At 45.4% G+C, this 20,512-nt stretch overlaps 1 protein-coding gene across 1 annotated transcript in view; it reads left to right on the top strand.

The window, feature by feature from the left end:
* Window positions 1–20,512, top strand: part of FARP1 (FERM, ARH/RhoGEF and pleckstrin domain protein 1) — a 291,979-nt gene that overhangs the window by 229,736 nt on the left and 41,731 nt on the right. The window contains exons 14-17 of the mRNA XM_024740029.1: window positions 7–222; window positions 13,937–14,124; window positions 15,324–15,413; window positions 16,470–16,603. Coding sequence (XP_024595797.1) covers window positions 7–222; window positions 13,937–14,124; window positions 15,324–15,413; window positions 16,470–16,603 — 628 coding nt within the window. The remainder of the gene's footprint in view (window positions 1–6; window positions 223–13,936; window positions 14,125–15,323; window positions 15,414–16,469; window positions 16,604–20,512) is intronic.

The raw sequence follows: 20,512 nt of genomic DNA, 5'->3' as shown, positions 1-20,512 counted from the left end.
GAGAAGGTGCCGCATCCCCGGGCGGCCAGAGCTGCCAGCCGGGAAGGGACCCGCCCGCTTCGGCCGATGAGCGCGGGCCACAGCGCAACCCCACTCCGCAGAGGAGCCCGGCGGGGAGCACGAAGGCAGACGGGGCCGGCAGGGCGGAGACGGAGGAAGAGGAGGAGGTCGTTAAGGACAGGACCCAGCAGAGTAGACCTCGGCCCCCGCAGCCAAGCACAGGTCCAGCATCCAGGGCTGCCCAAGGCAGCAGCACTTCCATTCCTTTCATTGACTGCAGTGATGTAGACAGTGAATACGACCTCCTCAGGGAACAAGCGTCCCGGTCACGGTCCCAAACAAATGACAACTATGAGGGTGATTTGACCAGTGGTGTTTATCTGCTGTCCAGGGATGAGAGGCAGATAGAGGCTAGGCGCAGGGCTTCCCTTCACTCTGCCAAGTCCTCCCGGCCTCCTTCCAGAGAATTCCGTGACGATGATTCAGCAGACATCACCTTTGACATGAGTGGGAGCCCCAGACTCCCAAGACATAGCTCTCTGGTAGATGAGATGTTCAGGGCCTCAGGCGGTCACAGTCCCCTGGCCACCCCCTTGTCTCCCAGCAGCGGAAGTTCAAGTCCAAGTATGAGTTGGGACAGGACCGGGTCCCAAGGCTATGTTTCCGAAAACGCACATGACTATAGAGAGAGAAGTGTGGGAGGAGATCCTCTCCCAAGCCAGGGTCCTCGTGATGAAGACGGTTCCCCCGTCTTACAAAGGCCCCACTTAAGGCATCTGAGATATAATAAGTCAGAGACAGATCCACTCATTCTTAGCCAGGTAGCATCAAGCCCGAAGGCAGTGGATAGGTTTGATGGCCATGGAAAGGGAGGCCTGGCCGGCCCGGCCGCTTCGGAAGGTAGGACGCTGGCTAATGGTACACCTCTCATGGGTTCGACCTCAAGGATCCCCATGGCGCAGTCAGCGTGTGCCCCTGGCAAGGCAGCCCAGCTGGCACCCCTGCAAGTGACCGAGGGCTCTACCAGCAGTGGGACTGAATCCAGCGATTCAGACTCTGAACTGGCCAGCCCTCTGAGCCAGCCCCTCGTGTTTGGTAATCCAGCTGTGCTGAGTTCCCCCTCCGGCGTGAGGAGAAAGAAGTCCTTGGGTGGCCTGCCTTTGAATGAGGACGGAGAGGAGTATGAGTGAGGAGACCAGAGGGCGGGTCTTCAAGGGCTGGAAACCTGGAGTTATGCGTCCAGGGTTTCCCTGGAGATGCTCTGTCCTAGTGACTTGTTAATTTCTAATCGACCTTTGTTAGAGGAGGTTTTGGGGCAGGCATATGCTTGGGTAGGGCACGCCTGGCTTCTCAGATCTTTCAGAAGGACAGGATTTTACACATCACGACAAGTTACCAAGAGCTTGTTTCTCTTTCTGGCTGAAGGCTAGGAAGACATCCTTTATTATGAATCTGATCATGTGTATAGTGTGTTGTATTTACGTGGAAATTTTCTGTGTATCTTCAGTTGCGTACACAGATCACCCTCCCATCTGGTTGATTATTGGGACGAAAGTATCACTGAGATCCCAGGAAAGGTGTGGGTTTTACTTTAAACCCCTTCTTTAAAAGGAGGGCTGCTTTGCCGTGCCTCGTAAAGCGAGGAATTGACAAAACTCAAGGCCAGATGTCAGTTGGTTGCTAGTTGAAATGAAGTGTTGTTGAAATATTAGTTAATAAGACTAGTGACTATTTTAATTGGAAGCATTTGGGATGATTCTTTGCAGACTTCCTATGAAATGATATAAATCTTCACGAACTGGAATCGATATGAGATTGCTGGTTTGGTTTGGGTTTGCTTTCATGGGTCAAACGTTAGTTATGGTTGAAGAAGGTGTTGAAGACCTCTGGCCGTCAGAGCCTCTTGGTGAAACACAGAGATGCTGCTGAGTAACGATGCAGGGAAAAGTAAGACCTCGCAGGATAGGTACTGTTGGCACCAGGAGGTTAGCAAACTCAAGGTTTAGCCTTTGAGTAGCGCACAGTACCGGGAAGGGCTGTTTCCCAGTCTCGTTGCCCTTGGTGGGTTTCTACGCACGTTCTTAATGTCCACCCGCTCAGGGACAGTGTCTTCTGGCTGCTTCTCTGTGCAGGAAAAAAAGTAGAAGTAGTGAGAGGTTTGGTTTCTTTTTAAATCTTACCATCTACACCAGTGCCTTTCACCCAGCGTTTCTGCATTTCAGATGGAAAAGCCTGGTTTGAACTTGCATTGCTTCTCAGCCTTAGCTGCACTTTGGAATCACCTGGGACGTGTAAAAAATTGGTATTACCTGAGCCCTGACCCTAGAAATTTGGATCAAATTGGTCTGGAGTGCCCCTTGGGGTCCCCAGATGGCTCTGCTAGGCTGCCAGGGTCATTTCTGAGCCAGACACTGTTGCCTTCTAGAATCTAGCGGAATGTGATGGAAGTGTCAGCTGAAATGTTGGCTTGCTTGCCGAATAAGAAAAGCATCACCAATGAAATGCTTTTCTTCATGCCTGCTCTTTGGTACTTTTTAGTCTTTGGTACTTTTTTTAAAAAAAGATAAATTGTAGAATAAAAATTTTAGATCCTAAGTAACTACAGAATTATTGAAAAGAGTTGTAGTGATGATCCAGCCCTAACATGCCGCCACACAAGTGGCCTTATTAAAACTCATCGTGCGGCTTTGTCATGGGGAAGAGCTAAGCAAGTTCAGGGAAACTGAGTAGAATTTGGCCACAGTGTTGAATGAGCAGAAATATTGACAGACCCTGTGGTTCACACGTGACTCTCTGTCCACATGAATGTTGAGAAGTTGATTTTAAAGATTCTGAAAACGTAATCCATTTTTACGCACACTTTTGCTTTATCTTCCTAATCATTTGATTCAGTGCATGGTTGATGAATCAAGTTGATTATCGGATAGCTTGAAAGATGTTCACTGAAGTAGTCTATTCATCTTTTGCTTTATTTAGATTTACATGTTTAACAGAGTCACAGAATTTTGAAGCCAGAAGGGACCTTGGAGGTCACCTAGGTTAAACCTTTATTTACGGATGAGAAACCTTGTTCTGACGAAGGGAAGAGACTTCCCATAGTCCTACAGCCGTTGCAGGACAAATCTAAAACCAGAACCTTGGTCTCTGGGCTTCAGTGTTTTACTCTATGTGACAGCTTGATGCGCTAGGACCTTTTGGGTTCAGTATTTTATATTTTGAGACTCTTGTATGGATTAATAATTAAAATCATATGGAGATCAGGAATCATGTAGACTTAGGTTATTACAGTCCATATTAGGTAGGAAGAACTACTGCTTTTTATATTGTGAGGTTTTTGCAGTTATAGCCCATTTTCGCCTATTCTGTTTCGAGCTTAGAGAAAGGTGTCAATTTGCTATATGAAACAGTAGTCAAACGTGAGTTAAGCAGAGTCCCATGTGGAATCTGTGGTTTATTTGTGAAGGTGGTGTGTTCAAATGAGTTTTCTTTTTACCTCTAATCATACAGCAGTCTGATCGTGAAATATGAATGAGCAGAAGGTATTAACTTAGCTGGCTTAGAATGTGAATCACCAGATGTAAACCCCCAAAGCAAAACATAGTCCAGTAATTATTTTGTTTTGCTTTTTCCCCGAAGAGATGATTTTTTATCCAAAGTGTTTCGAAAGCAACTGATCAACGGTGACGTACCCAGTTCTATATTGACGAGATTTTCCGCTTTTAGGGTCACTGGTAGAGTTTTTCTCTGCTTTGGTTTTGTACCAGCCAAGCAACTCAGTTTCTGCTTCTCAGTCAGTCGTTGTGAGAGTGGCAATTCTGGTGTGCTTAACAGTGCTTAAAAGAAAGGGGGGGTGGGGGTGGGGAAAGGTGTGTAGTTTTTTCAAAAGCCACGTATTCTGACGTGCTGGGAATATTCACTCATTGCCTCTGGGAGAGCTTTCCCTGCACTAGTAAAGAGAGCTGCTGAGTGAGTAGACCTGAACATTCTTAGAGTCTGAAGGTAGAGCCAGTCCACTGAGGTGAGGAGGTCAGAGAAGGCCAGCAGGCTGCATGCCACCCCCAGCGCCCCGTACCTTCCATGCCTTCTGCCTGCTGTGAGACTCTGGCCCCCAAGTCCTTCCCTGGCCTCTGGAATCTCACTGTGTGGTATAAGAAAGGCAGGCACACGCCTGAAGTTGAGCTAAGTGCAGGAAGATCAGAGATGGGGTTGGGTGTGACCAATAGGCAGCAGAGATGAGAGGCCTGTGAATTCTTTCAGACTTCCAAAGGGTTTCCCAAGACCTGTCAGAGCCAGTTTTTTCTGAGGCAACAGCTAGTGTAGGGGTCGCCTGCATCAATAAGGAAGCCAAGTCTTCAGATCGCGGCTGCTCCTGGGCAATGATATCTCAAAGCCTTGGGTGGAAGACAAACCAAATACAGAAACAGAAGTCTTCACGCCACGCAGGGCGACTCCGGGGCCTCCGCGCGTGAATATCTTTTGTTAGATAGTATTTCAAAACGTGTAAATTATAGGTCCTTTAGTGACTGGTTTTTGGTGCTCCTTGTTCGGGCAGCATAAAAATGCAAGAAATTCTTGTAAAGAACTGCATTTAATGAGTTCCAGAACTTACGGTGGATTGCCCCAGCTCCTTGACCAGTCATCTGTATGCTATGATGCTATTTTATTAGACAGGCATTTAGTTAAAGGAAGTCCGTGAGCCAGATTCTTCTCCACATATGTGATTCGTATTTGGAAATTTCTCACAGATTTATCTCACCAAATGGTGCTTCTGCGGCCTGCACTTAAAAATGTGAATAATTTCCATTTGATGCTCCAGGACTTCTTTAAAAATTCAAATTATATATATATATATATATATATATACACACACACTAGGACTGCAAAACCAAAATACAGCACGAGCCTCTTGAAATTTCCACCAAGTATACGAAATCCAGCCTGTCCTCAGTTGAATCAGAAACCCCACTTGCATCTTCGCTGTGGAGTCAGTCTGATTGTGTTGGCAAAAGCAGTTCCTAAAAGAAGCAGCGATTAAGACATGAAGCTGCCATTTTAAAGTTTTTTAAAACTGCTGTGAAGGTGCATCACCTCCCATTTTCATAGCTTTAACCAGCGTTCACATGGTTTTAATCAACATTTTCCACTTAAAATGCTATTCCCTATTTCAACACAGTACGGGTTTGGTGCAATTGAAGTCATCAGTGAGTGATTGGGCTACAGGTAGGCCCCGCCTTAAATTAAGAAACTTGGGGTCCCCTTCAGTACTAGGTTTATTTTGAGTTTATTTGCTTCTGTCTCGATCACTCTTCTTTGCCTAGGCCCTCATTTTCATTAACCAGAATTTAAAGCTGTCTGAGCTGCGTCCCCTAGAAAGGCTCTTTTTTTCTGGATCTTCTCCTTTGTAGTCTATAAACATTCCTCCTCTGATGAGCTTAATTACTCTAAGGCTGGCCTTCCTCTAGTTTCATGGAGATGAGTCTACAGTTGACACTTGGACAACACGGGTGTGAATGGCGCAGGTCCACTTATGCACCGATTCCAAGTACCACACAGTCCGAGGTTGGTGGAATCCGCAGATGCGGAAGTGTAGATACATACGGAGGGCCGACTGTAAGTCCTACATGGATTTTCCACTGCTCGGAGGGTCTGCACCCCTGACCCCCGTGTTGTCCAAGGGTCAACTCTTGCTGCCAGTTTTACAAAGCAAACTGCAGAGGAGTCTTTGCGATAGAGAAAGTTTCTTTGGACCCGAAAGAGGTGAACATTTCAAAATAACCTGTTGCCGGCAGCTCTCTGAGTTTACACTCAGCCATGTTAGCCAAGTTCCTAAGAACATACGGAAGGAAAGGTACTAGTGGATGAACTTCTGCAAGAAGGAAGTGATGAAAGAACTTGAGTCTGGCGACATTTAAAGAATTTACTGGCGCTGCTTTTTCCTCGTTAGTCTAATTCCATCTGTTTCTGTTTAGTTGAATGAAATGTAATACAGGGAAATGGGGTCTCTAGTGTACACAGTGCGTACCCCTAACACTAGTTGCTAAAATGAAGCCATGACGTTTAGATCAAAATAAGCATGCCACTTAATGTAGCAGCTCTCTTTTTATTAAAAAAATAATAATAATGAAAAGCAAAAAATACCCATGATGGTTTGGTCTAGCGTTGTAGGCATCAAAGATCAAAAGTGGCCTGGTTGCCACCTGTTTGGAATACATACTTGGAAAAGAGCTATTTATTGTTTCCTGGGTAACCTAGGGATTTTTAAGTATTTCCTTTATAAACAAAAGTTGCAAATGCGGATTTGTATGTCAGATACATACTTGGGAGGAGGTGAGTAGAGTTGTGAAAAACAGGTCTTGCTTCATAAAGTTCAGAACACGTCACTCCAGAAAACATAGATGAAACTTCCAGCATGGGGGATTTTTTTTTTTTTTTCCCCAATCAAAGCAGTTAAACACCCTGGTGGAAGCTAAGGTAGAATTAGTAAATCTTTTTTAAAGCTTTAGAAATTGAAGAGACTGATTCGTTCAGGATCGTTTCAGCGCAGATGGACTGAATGATGCCCACATCACAGCTTAGCCTTGGAAGCAGCCTCTGGCAATCTCCTTGGCCTCTGGTGTTCGGTTATAACTTCTGGTGGAAGGCAGCTCCTTGGCGTCTTCGTGTGGGTTCTAGATCAGGTTGCTCTGATATGTCTTAGGGTGGTTTGGTATTTGAAAGTAGGGAGGATTGAACATCAACTGTTGACAGAGGGTATCTGATCTAAGTCTGTAGTTGAGAGCTGGTGTGAAAGGTTAGCTTCAAGGCAGGTGCTGTTAATGCAGTCATGGACATGGTACTGAGAATTACATGAGCTTGTTGCTAGGGGTCAGGTGCAGGAACTTCAGAATATTGAAGGACAGAAGTTAGAAATCACTGCAAAATGCAACATAAACCAAGAGTACTAAGGCGGGAGCAAGGACCATTGTGTGTGTGTGTCGGTGGGGGGGAGTGTATAACAAAGCATCGGACAGTAATTAACTCTACTTTTGAGTAAGAGGTAGAGGTGTTAGTGGTACCAGGAGTTTGGAGGCAGTCCTGCTTTATTATAAATGGGGGTTGTTAACTGACTCTCAAATAGGAAACAGTAGAAGGGTCGTTTTGGAGCCTCTGATGGGCCTGTCAGTATTCCCAGACGACCTTTCTGGCTCATGAAACTGGGCCAACAATTGCTTTTTCCTGGGCCTTGCAGTTCCTTTGTAAGAAGGAAAGCATTTGTCACTCTGCCCCCCCCCGCAGTGATTTATAGAAAGACCAAAGACAGGCTTTCCTTAGTCAAGAACACACACCCCGCTGCTCTCTACACACGCACCTGAATGGCCAGTGGATTCAGTCCCTTACCCTCACCTCCTTTCTGCCTGGAAGGTTGCTGTGAAAACCTGACTAACCCAATCTCACAAGCTTGGCCTATGTTATTAATCCAGTTCCCTTCTGTTCTCTCTGTGTGTACATTTAATATTTTATTAAAAATTTCTAATACGCTGAATTAATTTTACAGTAGACAAGGCTGGGGACTTCATTCTCATTTTTGTCATTTGTTTAATAAATTTGAGAAAACATTTTTCTGTTGTGCCGTGGTATGCACTGTGTGGTCAGCATGTACCTATCTAAGAGAAAACTTTTTTTTTTCCAGCGTTCTGTCTTTTATCCTCAAAGCATGGTGTACCTTCTCTTCCCTGCATTGTTGGAGCTCTGTCTGATGTTTTGTTTTTTTTTAACATGACTGAATACCAGTTTGTACTCGGAACACCTGTTTCTTCTAGAATGCAGTGATGCTGCGTCACTAAACAAGCCTTGTCACGGCGGCACCCTGAGCATCGTGCTCGGTGGTACCATATCTCACTAAAGGTGGGGAAATGGAAGATGAACGGAAGACTTCACTTTTCTGATTCCATCTTCTCCAGGCCTGCACTTTGTAATGTGTGGCAGTGGGGATGGTCCTCGGAAGGGAGCCAGGATCTCTGTAGGGCGGGGCAGGGCTCATGGAAACAGAGAGCATCTGTGGCAGCAGCTTACGTGGGCGGAGCTCAGACAGCTAACCAGAGGACTGGCTCCCTATGTTGAATGGGACCATCTATTCCAGTGGGGATGGCAAACGTTCCATAGCTTATAAGTGAATTTGGCTGTGAGTGTGTGTTTTGTTGGGGAGCGGGGATAGGTAGAAATGCAGAGAAGACCTCTCTAGCTCAGCCCAGGTGGCCCCTCATGGCCAGTGAGCTGTTTGTAGTTTGCTGTCTACCCAGAATGTAGGCTCTCACAGATACTGTCTGGTTCTACCTTCTCTCCACGGCTCAGCGTGCAGTAGTTCACGAAAGCATGGATTTATTCCACCGGGAAGGTGGCTGGTTTCTCCAGTAACAATGAGCTTGGTGATTCTTTAAGCATGGAAGGCCAAACTCATGTAACGGTGTATGCACGGGATTAATAGCTTTTGTTAATCTCAACTGAAGAGGCTTTTACTTGTCCTAACAGGTATCTTGCTGTAAAAACTGTCAATTGTAACCGTTCTTTCCGACTGACGGCCGAAGCTTTGTCCTGAGTACAAGATGGTGTTTTCCATTGGTATGAAGCACCATGTCCCCCACAGCCCAGGCACTGCCAACACCACCACCGGGTTCAGACAAAGGAGAATTCTCCTTTATCTTTTCCCCATCAACGAGAACAAGCTAGTGCATTCGCCGTCATTTTCCCATTAGCAGCATTTCTCCTTATTTTTCTGCAAGTTGCATTTCTGTTGCTTTTCTGAATTGCTTGATGATGAACAGTAACGTTGATGTTCAGCTGCTTGTAAAACTTTTCTTCAAGGAACTTGGTCTAAGAAGCACGTACATTACGCGCAACAACCTAAGTTATCGAGAAGAAGGCCACCCTGCTCTGATTGGTAATCCTATAACCTGGTTTTTCTTGTGGAATCTTGTAACTTCAATGAAACATTGTCAGCCCCTTTTTTTTTTTTTCTCTCACATATTCCATTGGGGTGGGACCCAGCTTAGTTATCGGACTAGAGTGAATCCTGCCTGGTCTGGAGACTTCTCATGAATCAATACAGTACTGACCTTTTTGGAAAGCCCTTTGAGGACGTGCCGTGGTGACTTACTAGGGCTCCGCACTTCTCAGCCCGGTGAGTCAGGTAGGGGTGTAGATTCACTTGCTTATCTGGACTCCAATCTAACCTCACTTCCAACTACTTCAGTCGTGTGGGGATGGCTCATAAGCCCTGTCAGAGTTTAATCCTGTCTAAACCTTCAGATGTTTAGTTCCTGTTGAGTGCTTCTCTACTAGGGATCTATTTTTCTCTTTTTTTTTTTTTTTTTTTTTTTTTCCGGTAACTGGCTTTCAAATGCAGACCATCTCCAGAGAGGGTTTGTCTTCTCCTTTAGAGGGAGACTGTGGATTTAAAAAGAGCCTTTTTAAAAATAAATGCAAACCTGCATCTGTAATGTATTTCCTACGTGTGCCTTTGAAGCATATTCTGGGTACATAGAGTTACAATCTCCTATATTTTAGAAGCAAATGGCAGGAGACGAATCACAACAGATGAGTGGCATCTAGACGTTTGCCAAATACAGAACTTTGGGAGAATGTTGAGGAAGTCCTCATAGATACTTTTTAAATAATTGTACTTTTTATAATTTTGAAAAGAGAACTTGAGAAAGCAATCAACAGTCTCATTTTCATCTGTATTCTCATTCTCAGATATTTTAATATTTACCAAATCTATGGATGACTATTTTTAAAGTTGTCAGGTTTTCTGGTTCCCTCCTTAACAGGGAAAATAACACTTATCTAATTAAAAATGAGGATTCCCAATTTATTTGACTAGTTTAAAACAGGACAGGTACAACTAAGTATTTGAAATGCCATTTTTATTACTGGAAAAACAGATTCTCCAGGCTTGTGTGAGTTTGTTCTTAAGCCTTTTAGTATAGTCAGAGGAAGTAGATGGTCACTAGGCGGCTTGTACCCAGTCCCAAGCGCGGAAGGCAGGCGTGAATTTGGCTTCTCGATCATAAACCATGTTCCCACTGTTTCATGTGCCTCTGGTGGAGGGCTGGTCAAGAGATGCTCCAGTCTGGGTGGGGCTGCAAATCCAACTTCCCCTGTGCAGCCAGAGAGAAGAATTATGAATGTATATTACATTAAAAACATAGAGCAGCTAACCCAGTTTCTGAGCTGGGTGATAAATTGAAATCCATACATATTGCAGTGCTAATTTGAAGTTCCATAATTGTTTGTGCCATGAGAATGTGTACATTTAAAAGGATTTTTTTTAAAGCAGTTACCAGAAATGCCCCCCTTTAGAGTAGCATTAGTGAAGGCATGTTTAATCCGTGGGAGTGTCATAAACTCAGCCCTCTTGATACAGATTAAGGGTGGACGCGGGGACATGGAGATCTGGGGGTGGCGAAGGGAGGCGTGTCATGAAATTATTTGGTAGAGGTGAGGGACTTGAAAGTCGTTAACCAGAAGTATAACTGAATGCCGAAAAACCTGCAGGGCAATTTCTAAAAATAGGAAGAAATTCTTTTAAGAATCAAAAGCTTCCAGACTTTTAGGGCGGTAACTAATCTTTTTCTAATCTCTTCAGACTTTTTTCCACCTATTGCCTTAATATCCGGATGGTTTCTTAGAAGATTCTCCCCCCGCCCCAAGTTATTTACCTAGTGCCCCTAGCTGAAAGAAATTCCTTTGTGTCAATTTGCCATAGAGGAGGAAAATGATAAAAATTGCCAGGCATTAATCAGTTCATGGAGTAGCCGTGAACACCAGTCACCATTTCTCCTCATTGCCCAGGGCTGTGCCTTCAAGGCAGGGGACAGACTGTGATGGGAACAGCCTTATAAGGTTGCAGAAACCTGGCAGAGTCACTTGATCTAACATAGCCATGTTTGTTTGCTTCTATTGTCAAATGGACGACTTCAGTGAAAATCGGTCACCTGTAGCTCTAGTAACTGTGACCTTAGTTACTCTTCACACTTGCCCGAGGGCAGGCCCTGCGTGGACACCAGTTTGTACAGACCCTTGTCACACACTGGCTCCAAGTCGAAAGAGAACTTTAATTACTCACCAAGCTGCCAAATTCTACTGATTACTCTCGTCAGCATATTGCATTGATTGTTGAATGGTAAATGAGCTACCTATTTTTGTTTGGGACACATGTCATCTATGAATTTTCAAAGCCTTGAGGAGTTCCTCTTGCAAGGGGAGGAAGGAGGCTATTCTCCATGGTTGTGGCTCAGATTGGTAAATGGAACCTCAGAGTTTGGGACCTTTCCCTTCCTTAGCATTGCTGATAGATTTCTAGAACAGGCTGCTTGGTCTTTATTGATTTATTGGTCTTACTATTTAAATACACTCATCGCCTTGGCCTTCTTGGGCCCCGTTAGTAGACACAAAGCCCGTTGAAGTAGCCTCTCAGGAAATGGAAATGGGCTACCCTAATTTGGTCATCCTCCAGGGTTGTGTATTGCACGTGTAACATCGGTGTCACACACACCTTTAGGCCACGTGAGTGCGAACGTAGCTGAACCCGGAACTGCCCCGGACTCTACATAGGGACATTGGTTGTCATCAGGTTCACTCTCGGTGTCCCGCTTTCTGAATCCTGTCTCCAGTGTGCTCCAGTGGGGTGTCTTCTAGATTGCTATCTTCTCTGCAACGTGTCCTGCCTTCTTGGCAGGGCGGCACCTCTCCCGGAGCCCTGGTCTGTTAGCTCACCCTTCTGGCCCGCTAGGTCTACCAAACTGAAGTGTCCCCGGGGAAATTCACAAGGGCAACTGTCGACCTTTGGAGGGTGGACATGGTTGCACTCGAGTGTGTTTCCCCTTATTTCCTCCCTCGCCATGTGGCACTTGGTTTTTTATCTGCTGCTGGATGCCGTCCAGGGACTAATGAGTGCTGTTTCCCCACCTGCACGCCTCCTTCAAGCTAGCCTTCTAACGGCTTTTTGTTCATGGCTCCAACTCTTTCAATGAGGAGTCGAACGCTTTTTCTGTCCCACGTCACTGCAGATTCAAGGCCCGGCATGGTCTCACTTACACTGCCTCACCTGGTCTCATACGTAGTGTGAGAGCTGAAGGTAAGCCCCCATGCTTTGCCAGATGATGGTGGACAAATAAAAGGTGACCCTCCAATAGCAACTCACAAATGCATGAAATGTTTTGATCTGCAGACAGACTGCCAGAAGTTCTCTTCTCTACTTCCTCTTCGTAGTGATAACATTTTTCTTTTTGTGATTCTTTTTTTAAGGGAATAGCGTAGTACCTTGAATCGGCCGCAGTTACGACTGCTGTCACTATTCTATTTGACAAGCTCCCATTCTCCTGAAATGATTGTATTCGGTTGTGCACTGCTGTCAATAAAATTGGCATTTGTGAAGCAATTTCTGGCCTTTTTCTCCGGGTTTTACTGGGTCTGGTGGTGTGTGGGGTGATTGCGTCTTTGTCTCACATCAGGACTTTGTTTTAATGATGTCTGCGAAAACGCAAGGAACTTAAATGGATTATTTTTTAATGCGAACTCCTGGAATCTGACATGTTCTCATCTTGTTCTTCAGGGATGATTGTACTGACCAGCAGTCAGTGGGCAGGATGTCTGCTTTCCGTTGCTTCTGTGGGCATGGTGGCTTTTCACCCGTGTGTAGGTGACACGGCTAGCTGGTCAACCTGGGACCGGGTGGGGGCTGGTGGCGGCTTCTGCAGGGTGCATTCATACTGGGATCAAGTTCATTCCCCAACTCCATCAGCTTCATTCGAGGCTGACCTGTCTTGTAATTTCCGAGTGAATATGAATGGATCCAGAGAGAAAGGACAGAGGTCCAGAAAGTGGGGGGATTCCTGGAACACCGCACTTCCCCTTTCCTTCCGAGATCCTTGATACTGTGCCGAGTAGCCATGAGCGTGAACCTGTATATTGGAAAATGGAGAAAGCGTTTATGTCGTCTTTCCCTACGATGGTAACTGACAGGACTGCAGGCTACTGGAACTTTGTTTACCCTAATCCTAGTTTTTGCAGATCTGCTTTAGAATTATAAAACTGTCAGGCAAAACACTTAGTTTAGAAGTAGATTTTGAAACATCTCATTTTATTAGTAGTTTCAAAAGGTTGAGGTATCGGTATTGGCAAAATTCTGTTGGCACAGAGTTTCGTGTGCACATCATCTCATTTGGCTGACTCGGGTAATTACACATTTTCCTGTTACTTACTGTGGTATCCTTCTCAGAGGAATGATTAATTTCCTATCATTTTTTGACTCATAAAGGGGAATTATGATAATGTAATGACCTCCAGCTTTGCATTTTTAAATGATCACCTTTGCTGTAATTGTGATACTAGTGTTTCTGTCCCAAACAGTGAGAGAGACATGGAGTGACATCACCAGGTATAACAAGCTCGCTTCTGTTCTTCGTAGAATGGGGAGGTGGCTGCTTTCCCTTTCTCTACCTGTGGCCCGTTGTTCCAAGATGTAGTCTGTCCTGGGTGTCCCAAGTCCTTTAGTCTTCTATTAGAATAGCTCTATTTTCTGGTCACTTCCCACGTCTCCTTGTGATATAGACACTGTCTTTCTCGAGTAATTCTTAGAAGCTAAGGCAGTAGTTAGGAGATGAAGATCCTATTTGCAGATACACGATGCTTTTAAACTATTGTAATTATGCTCTAAGCAGAGTTCTCCACCTTATCATTAATGACATAACTGTGTTCCACTGAATAGTATCTTTAGGATTAAGGCAGCTGCAACTTAGGGAAAAAACTAGAAAATCACGAAGGGCATCATAAGTGTGCCATATGGTAGTCAAGCTTATAAAGGTTTGATTAGGTGAAAATTCTAAGTGGACACCAGGTCCCAGAAGGAATTACTTTTTTTCTTTTCTTTTCTTTAATACTTCTCATCCCCAAACAGGCTCCCTGACTGGCAGCCCTCACCTTTCAGAGCTGTCCATCAACTCGCAGGGAGGAGCTGCGCCCACCAGCACCGTCCTGTCACCCAACCTGAGCCCCGACACCAAGCAGGCCTCCCCCTTGGTCAGCCCGTTGCTGAACGACCAGGCGGGCCCTCGGACTGACGACGAGGACGACGGCCGGAGAAAGGTGTGGGGACGGCAGGCGCTCGCCTGTTGATCTTTTGTTGTCATTTCCAGTAATACACATAACATAAAATTTACCATGTGAACCATTCTTAAGCACACCGTTCAGTGACATTCAGTGCACTCACAGTGTTGTGTGACCATCACCACTATTTCCAGAACTCGGTCATCCTTCGAACAAACTCCATGCACGTTGAGCATTACCCCCCCACGCCCAGCCTCTGGAAACCACCGTTCTGCTTTCTGTCTCTGCGAACTGACCACCCTAGGCATTAACCTCGCATAAGTGGAATCACACAGTGTCTGTCCCTTTGTAATTGGTTTATGTCCTTTAGCATAATTGTCCTCAAGGTGTATCCATGTTGGTAGCGCATGTCAGAATGTCCTTCCTTTTTTAGGTTGACTAGTATTCCATTGTATGGAGAGACCACATTTTGTGTATTCATCCATCCACTGATGGACAGCTGGGTTGTTTCCTCCTCTTGGCTATTTCGTCTTAACGTGCTGGGAACGTGGGTATACAAGTATCTGTTCTCATCTCTGCTTCGTGTGTATCCCCAGAGGTGGAATCGGTTGGACTCTTGTGGGAAGCAAGATGGTTAACAACAAGGGATTCCCTTTTAATTGTTGGTTAAAAAGAAGCAAAACCAGTGGCAGACCTGCTCTAGGGCAGTGCTGCCTGCCCGCCTGACCGATGGACTGTAGCTGCTGTAACCCTCGTCCCTTTGGATCAGTACCCTTCGTGTTCCCATGAACGATGTAACTTCCATTTCCTGAAAATCAGTAGCACCAGCCCACGACGCCCAGGACAAAGGCTGCTGTGCTTTCTGTTTCATTCATTTCCTTGAAGCCTGCACCACTCTTATTATCCTAATTAATTAGATTTTCAGGTGCCCAGTATTGAATGAATAGTCCTCAGTGACAGCTGACACACCCATTCGAGGCCTTTCACTGCGGGTGGTATTTACATGGAAGGAAACATTCCTAGGCAGTTTTGTCATCATAGAAATCCATTTTCTGTCCTAGTTCCTCTCACACCAAAAAAGGAGAATAGATAAGAGTTTATTTAGCCTTGATACCAGTCAACCAAAGATCGTAAGTTAGCAACGTATCACTTTAGTTAGGACTTGCTTATAATCAGGACATGCTTAGAGACTTTAGGCCCAAATGATTATGTCGTCTTTCTTTTAATGGATTTTGCAGAGATTTCCAACTGACAAAGCGTACTTCATCGCTAAGGAAGTCTCCACCACTGAGAGAACGTATCTGAAGGATCTCGAAGTCATCACTTCGGTATGTGTAGCATTTCCCCTAAAGCCTTAGATTACATAATTTATCTTGCCTGATACTCAGCTTTAGGAGACAAGCTGGATCTAATTAAATGTTGGGTTCTCTGACTCCAATTAAAAGAATTTTGGTTCTGGGTTGTAGAAATTAGGCACTAATAGTATGTTTAATTTGGAATATGCTCTGAAAAGCTTTTATAACTGTGATTTTTAAGTGCAAAGGAAGGAAGTTTCTAAAGTGGAGAAATTTAAAATGAAACGTTTTACTGTCTGCCTGCACCGATGGAGAACATTTCATGTTTTGCCCTTTATTTTTGCTTGATGGAGACCTCAGAGGCGAATTAGAAGCCTTGTTTTATCTTTGCCAATAATTGAGCCATGTCGGCAAAATCTACCCAAAAGACTGCCTTTTATTAATCAGTCCTGTTCAGTCTTGGAAACAAATTCAAAGCATGGCAGATGACTTCATGATCCTGGGTTCTGGGAAGGAACCTAGCCCACTGGAGGTCAGTTGGAATCGTTGGGTTTCTGTGCCTCTAGGGCAGCCGTGGTGACCTGGGCAGGTGCTCAGCAATCTTTGTGGGACCCACCTGGACTTCAGGTCAGCGAGATGAGTAATGTGTGTGGAAGGCAGAGGCTTCACCTCTCTGGTTCAGCCATCTTCCTGCTCAGCATTTCAGCGAAGGAGCAGAGATGGAAGTTTCTCGAGGACTAAACCAGAGGACGTGAAGTGGTATAAGCCAGCGTTGACCCAGTGAGCTGGCCGTAATGGAAGTTTTGACTTCAGTATCTGCCCACTTCAGAGATTTGTCCCGACTTCCACAGTCAATTGGTAACAAACTTCAGGAAGCGGTAACGAAGAGATGGGTACTTCTTACCCCACCTAATGAAAGGAGGGAAAGCAGTAAAGCTTGAAAGCCCCTGATGCTCTTGAAATTCTACAGACGCGGCAGGAAAGCCCTTTAGCCTCCACGCGTGGTGGGCTGCAGCGTTACGTCTGAAGAGTTGCAGACCTTCATCCTTCACCTTAACGCCTCTAAGAGTGTCCTCTTTTTATTTCCAGTGGTTTCAGAGCACAGTAAGCAAAGAGGACTCCATGCCCGAAACCTTGAAAAGTCTCATTTTCCCGAATTTTGAACCTTTGCACAAATTTCATACAAATTTTCTCAAGGAAATTGAGCAACGACTCGCCCTGTGGTGAGTACAATCCCGTGTTCTGTCTCGCACCACCAACTCTTTCTTTCTGTTTCTCAGTTATTTTTATGTTGTTCCTTATAAGCAGCACCCATGAGCTAAGATAAAGCGAGAAGCTGGCTTCAGACAAGCCAAGCTTACGGTGATTTCCTGTTAAATCTACACGTGTTAGATCTCATCCTGGATTTTTTTTTCCTTTGGCTTACAGTTCTTCAAAATGCATGTTTTCTGATGATAATTAAATGAATACCACAGAATACAGTAATTTCTTCTGGAAGGATGATGAGGGTTATAAAGGGTAGAGGCAAAGGAGGGACTTGTAGGGGTGTTGGTAACATTTTACTGGTGCTTGCTTTATAGTCATTTAAGTATTATACGTCTCACGTAGCTTTCAGTATTATATTTCACGGTGTTTATAAAGAAAAATAAGAGCCCCATACACCACACACACACACAAATACACACACATACACATACACTTTTACCTTGAATCCCACTGCTAGGAATTTATCTTAAGGGTACATTCTAATATGTGAAATGACAAATGGCAAAGAGAGCCGTGGCAGAATTAAAAGATTGGAACTGACCTAAGTATCCAGGAAGCGCAGGCTGGCTAAAAATAATGTTAAGTCTGTTTATTAAATACCATATAAAAGACTGATATGTGAGTGCAAAAATTCAGGAAAAATTGTCTCTACTATAGAATGCAAAGTCTGATGTACCCTTGGCCTAAAGTGGAGTCTTTTATAGAAAATTCTTTTTCTAAAAATTATTTATTTGGTTGCCCCGGGGCTTAGTTGCAGCTCGTGGGCTCCTTAGTTGCGGCACGTGGTCTTCTTAGTTCGGCTCCAGGGCTCCTTAGTTGCGGCTCGCCGGCTCCTTAGTTGCAGCAGGCGGGCTCCTTAGTTGCAGCAGGCGGGCTCCTTAGTTGTGGCATGCGAACTCTTAGTTGTGGCACTAAGAGTGTGGGATCTAGTTGCCTGACCAGGGGTTGAACCCAGGCCCCCTGTGTTGGGAACACGGAGTCTCATCCACTGCGCCACCAGGGAAGTACCCTATAGAAAATTCTTACGGGGGTTTTTTTTTAAAAGACGTGTGTAGAAACATGAGGAGTTGTCTATCTACTAAGCACACATTAGAAAAATGCCAGGAGATGATAGCAGACGTTTTCTGCTATGCTTCGGGTGGAAGTGGAACCCACTGTTTACTGTATCCATCCTCACTACAGGTGAGTTTGGTTCAGAGTGGTCTCGTGGGTGTTCAGCGACCGTTAGGGCCTGCAGGAGCCCTGGACGAGGTGGTCCTGCCCCAGGTGATTCCAAGCACGAGATTCAGGCACCAGTTAACAGGCTCGCAGAGCTGCTCCCTGTGTTGGGAGGCAGATGTGCTCAGACGTCTGACTTTGTATGTTTTTTATACCTGGAGATATTCAAGTGCAGCTCTCTCTGCTGTGATAGAAGGAAGTAGGAGACTTCACTCAGATGCCCCCGGGAGGGGAGCACAGCCAGGATGGAGAAAGAGCAGGTAGAAAATCAGCTTCACTGAAGATGGGGAAAGACTGAAAATGCCAGTTTAGAGTCTGTGCTATGAATGCAAGAGAAATACCACTTTTTGAAATTAAAAAAAATATTCTACAAAATCTAACTTTACCTTCCCAAAATTTACTGGAAGCCTTTCGATTGTGTTCTGCCATATCGTCTCCTCATTCATACAAAGTTGAATGGTGCTTTCATAATGGAGTCAAAGACCTTCCAGCTCTGGAGAAACCAATTAACAGTTCATTTTCTGGCCAGTGAGATGTGTATTAATACAGTCTTCCTATAGGCTCAGAGCATCTTGAGATGGTATCACTAGAGCAGTTTTGGTCCACATGGCAGTTGATTTAAATAAGGTTGGGGAGGGCTTCCCGGGTGGCGTAGTGGTTAAGAATCCGCCTGCCAATGCAGGGGACACGGGTTCGAGCCCTGGTCCGGGAAGATCCCACATGCCGCGGAGCAACTAAGCCCACGCACCACAGCTACTGAGCCTGCGCTCTAGAGCCCATGTGCCACAGCTGCTGAGCCCACGTGCCACGGCTGCTGAAGCCCGCACGCCTAGAGCCTGTGCTCCGCAACAAGAGAAGCCATCGCAATGAGAAGCCCGCGCACCGCAACGAAGAGTAGCCCCCACAACTAGAGAAAGCCCGCGCGCAGCAACGCAGACCCAGTGCAGCCAAAAATAAATAAATAAGTAAATTTTTAAAAATAAAATAAATAAGACTGGGGTGCTCACACACAGGAGACGTCCTCCGCCGGCAGCACCCTGGCAGCCCAGCATGGGGGCTTGCACTAGCTGCTGCAGAACAGCCGTTTCCTTGGTTCTTGTCCTCTCAAGGGAAAGAATTCAGACGAGAGGCATAGAGCAGTTTTAAGTAGCAAGAGTTTTGTTAAAGCAAAAGTATGCTCCTGAGAAAGGACAAGAGCGGGCTGTCTGGAAACCAGAAGCAGTCCCACAGTGGCGGTCGGGTTGGGTTTTTTAGAGCAGTGTTCCCTCCCTGTGTCCTGCCGTCATCTGACTGACAAGTTGATGGACAGCTTTAGGTTATATTACTTCTCCCTTAGTGCACAGGTGCTTACCCATAAGCACCGAAGTGAAACACGGTGGGGGGTGGGGTGGGGGGAGGAACAAAATCTGCAATGCTAATTTATTATAATTACAGCATAACGAACCCCGCCCTGTTACTCTGAGTCACCTTTTGGGTCTTGCTGCGCCTGCACCCGCCTGTTCTGGCAGTTCTATCTCGCTTGGTCCTGATACGGCTGGAAACTTAGCGGTGGTCCTTGACCACAAGAGGGAGGACCTCTGGGCATGTTCTGATCACCAGTGTCCAGATGGGGGAGGGAAAGATGATCCCCATCCAGGACGGGGCGTGTCTGACTACCTAACACTGCCACCAGAGAACTTGGGAGAGCTGTATGAAACATTTCATTCTAGGAATGACGCCATGCTCTTGGACTTAATCTGTGACCATAAATCTTTAGCCCTTATCTGTGAAAGGATATCCAGTGGCTTAAAAAGCACCTGCTGTCATTTATTTCCCATAGAGTTTTCAGTAGAGTATCGTTCAGAGATCTACAATTTTATTCATGTTTTCCGTGAAGGTACCAGAAGCTCAAAGCTAAAGAGAGAGCAGATCGTCAGTACGCAGCTCAGTTGACTTGACCTTCAGTAGCCTTACAACAGTGGACCCACACCAAACTGATGAGAGTCAGTTATTGGGAGTCATTGTAAAAGCCTGCCATTAAGTTCAGCTAATCAGTTCCTCAAGGGCATGATGAGGAAGACCTGGCTCGGCAGGGATTCAGGGCAAAAGGTTGAGTGTGAATGAGTTCAGTGTGAGCCAATAGAATAACACAGAGATCAACGTCTGTCGGATCTCTAGCTCTCAATATTGGCTGCTCATTAAGATCACCTAGAACCTTTAAAAAAAAAAAAAATCTTGATAACCAGGCAGAGCCCCGGACGGTTGTATCAGAATCTCTTGAGAGGTAGGCCCTAAGCATCAGTAGTTCCTAAAGCTTCCCAGGTGATTATTCCAACGTGCAGCCAAGGTCAAGAACCTCTTCCATAGACTCTGCCTCATTAGAAGGAGACCAGAGCATGGGAAAGGATTGCCCCTTGAAACCTGAAGGCTCTGAGCTCCGTCAGAATACCGTACCCGATTCGGAGTTTCACATTTGAAATGGGATAATAGTAGGATGCGTTTCATTTTTTAAAAATTGTTGGAAGTGTGGGCATTTGGCCTAAAAGGGAGAAGATTTTGGAAAATAGGATGGCCCTTTTCAGGCTGGTTGTATGAAAGAGGGGCGTCGGCATCATCTTAATGGTACCAGAGGACAGAATTTAAACAAAGGAGTGAATTTCCAAAGAGGC

This window comes from Neophocaena asiaeorientalis, unplaced genomic scaffold (assembly GCF_003031525.2).
Source record: "Neophocaena asiaeorientalis asiaeorientalis breed wild unplaced genomic scaffold, Neophocaena_asiaeorientalis_V1.1 scaffold9, whole genome shotgun sequence".
In the NCBI taxonomy this organism is placed as follows: Eukaryota; Metazoa; Chordata; class Mammalia; order Artiodactyla; family Phocoenidae; genus Neophocaena; species Neophocaena asiaeorientalis.
Note: the sequence above shows the minus strand (reverse complement) of the source record. Positions and strands in the feature narration are given on the sequence as shown.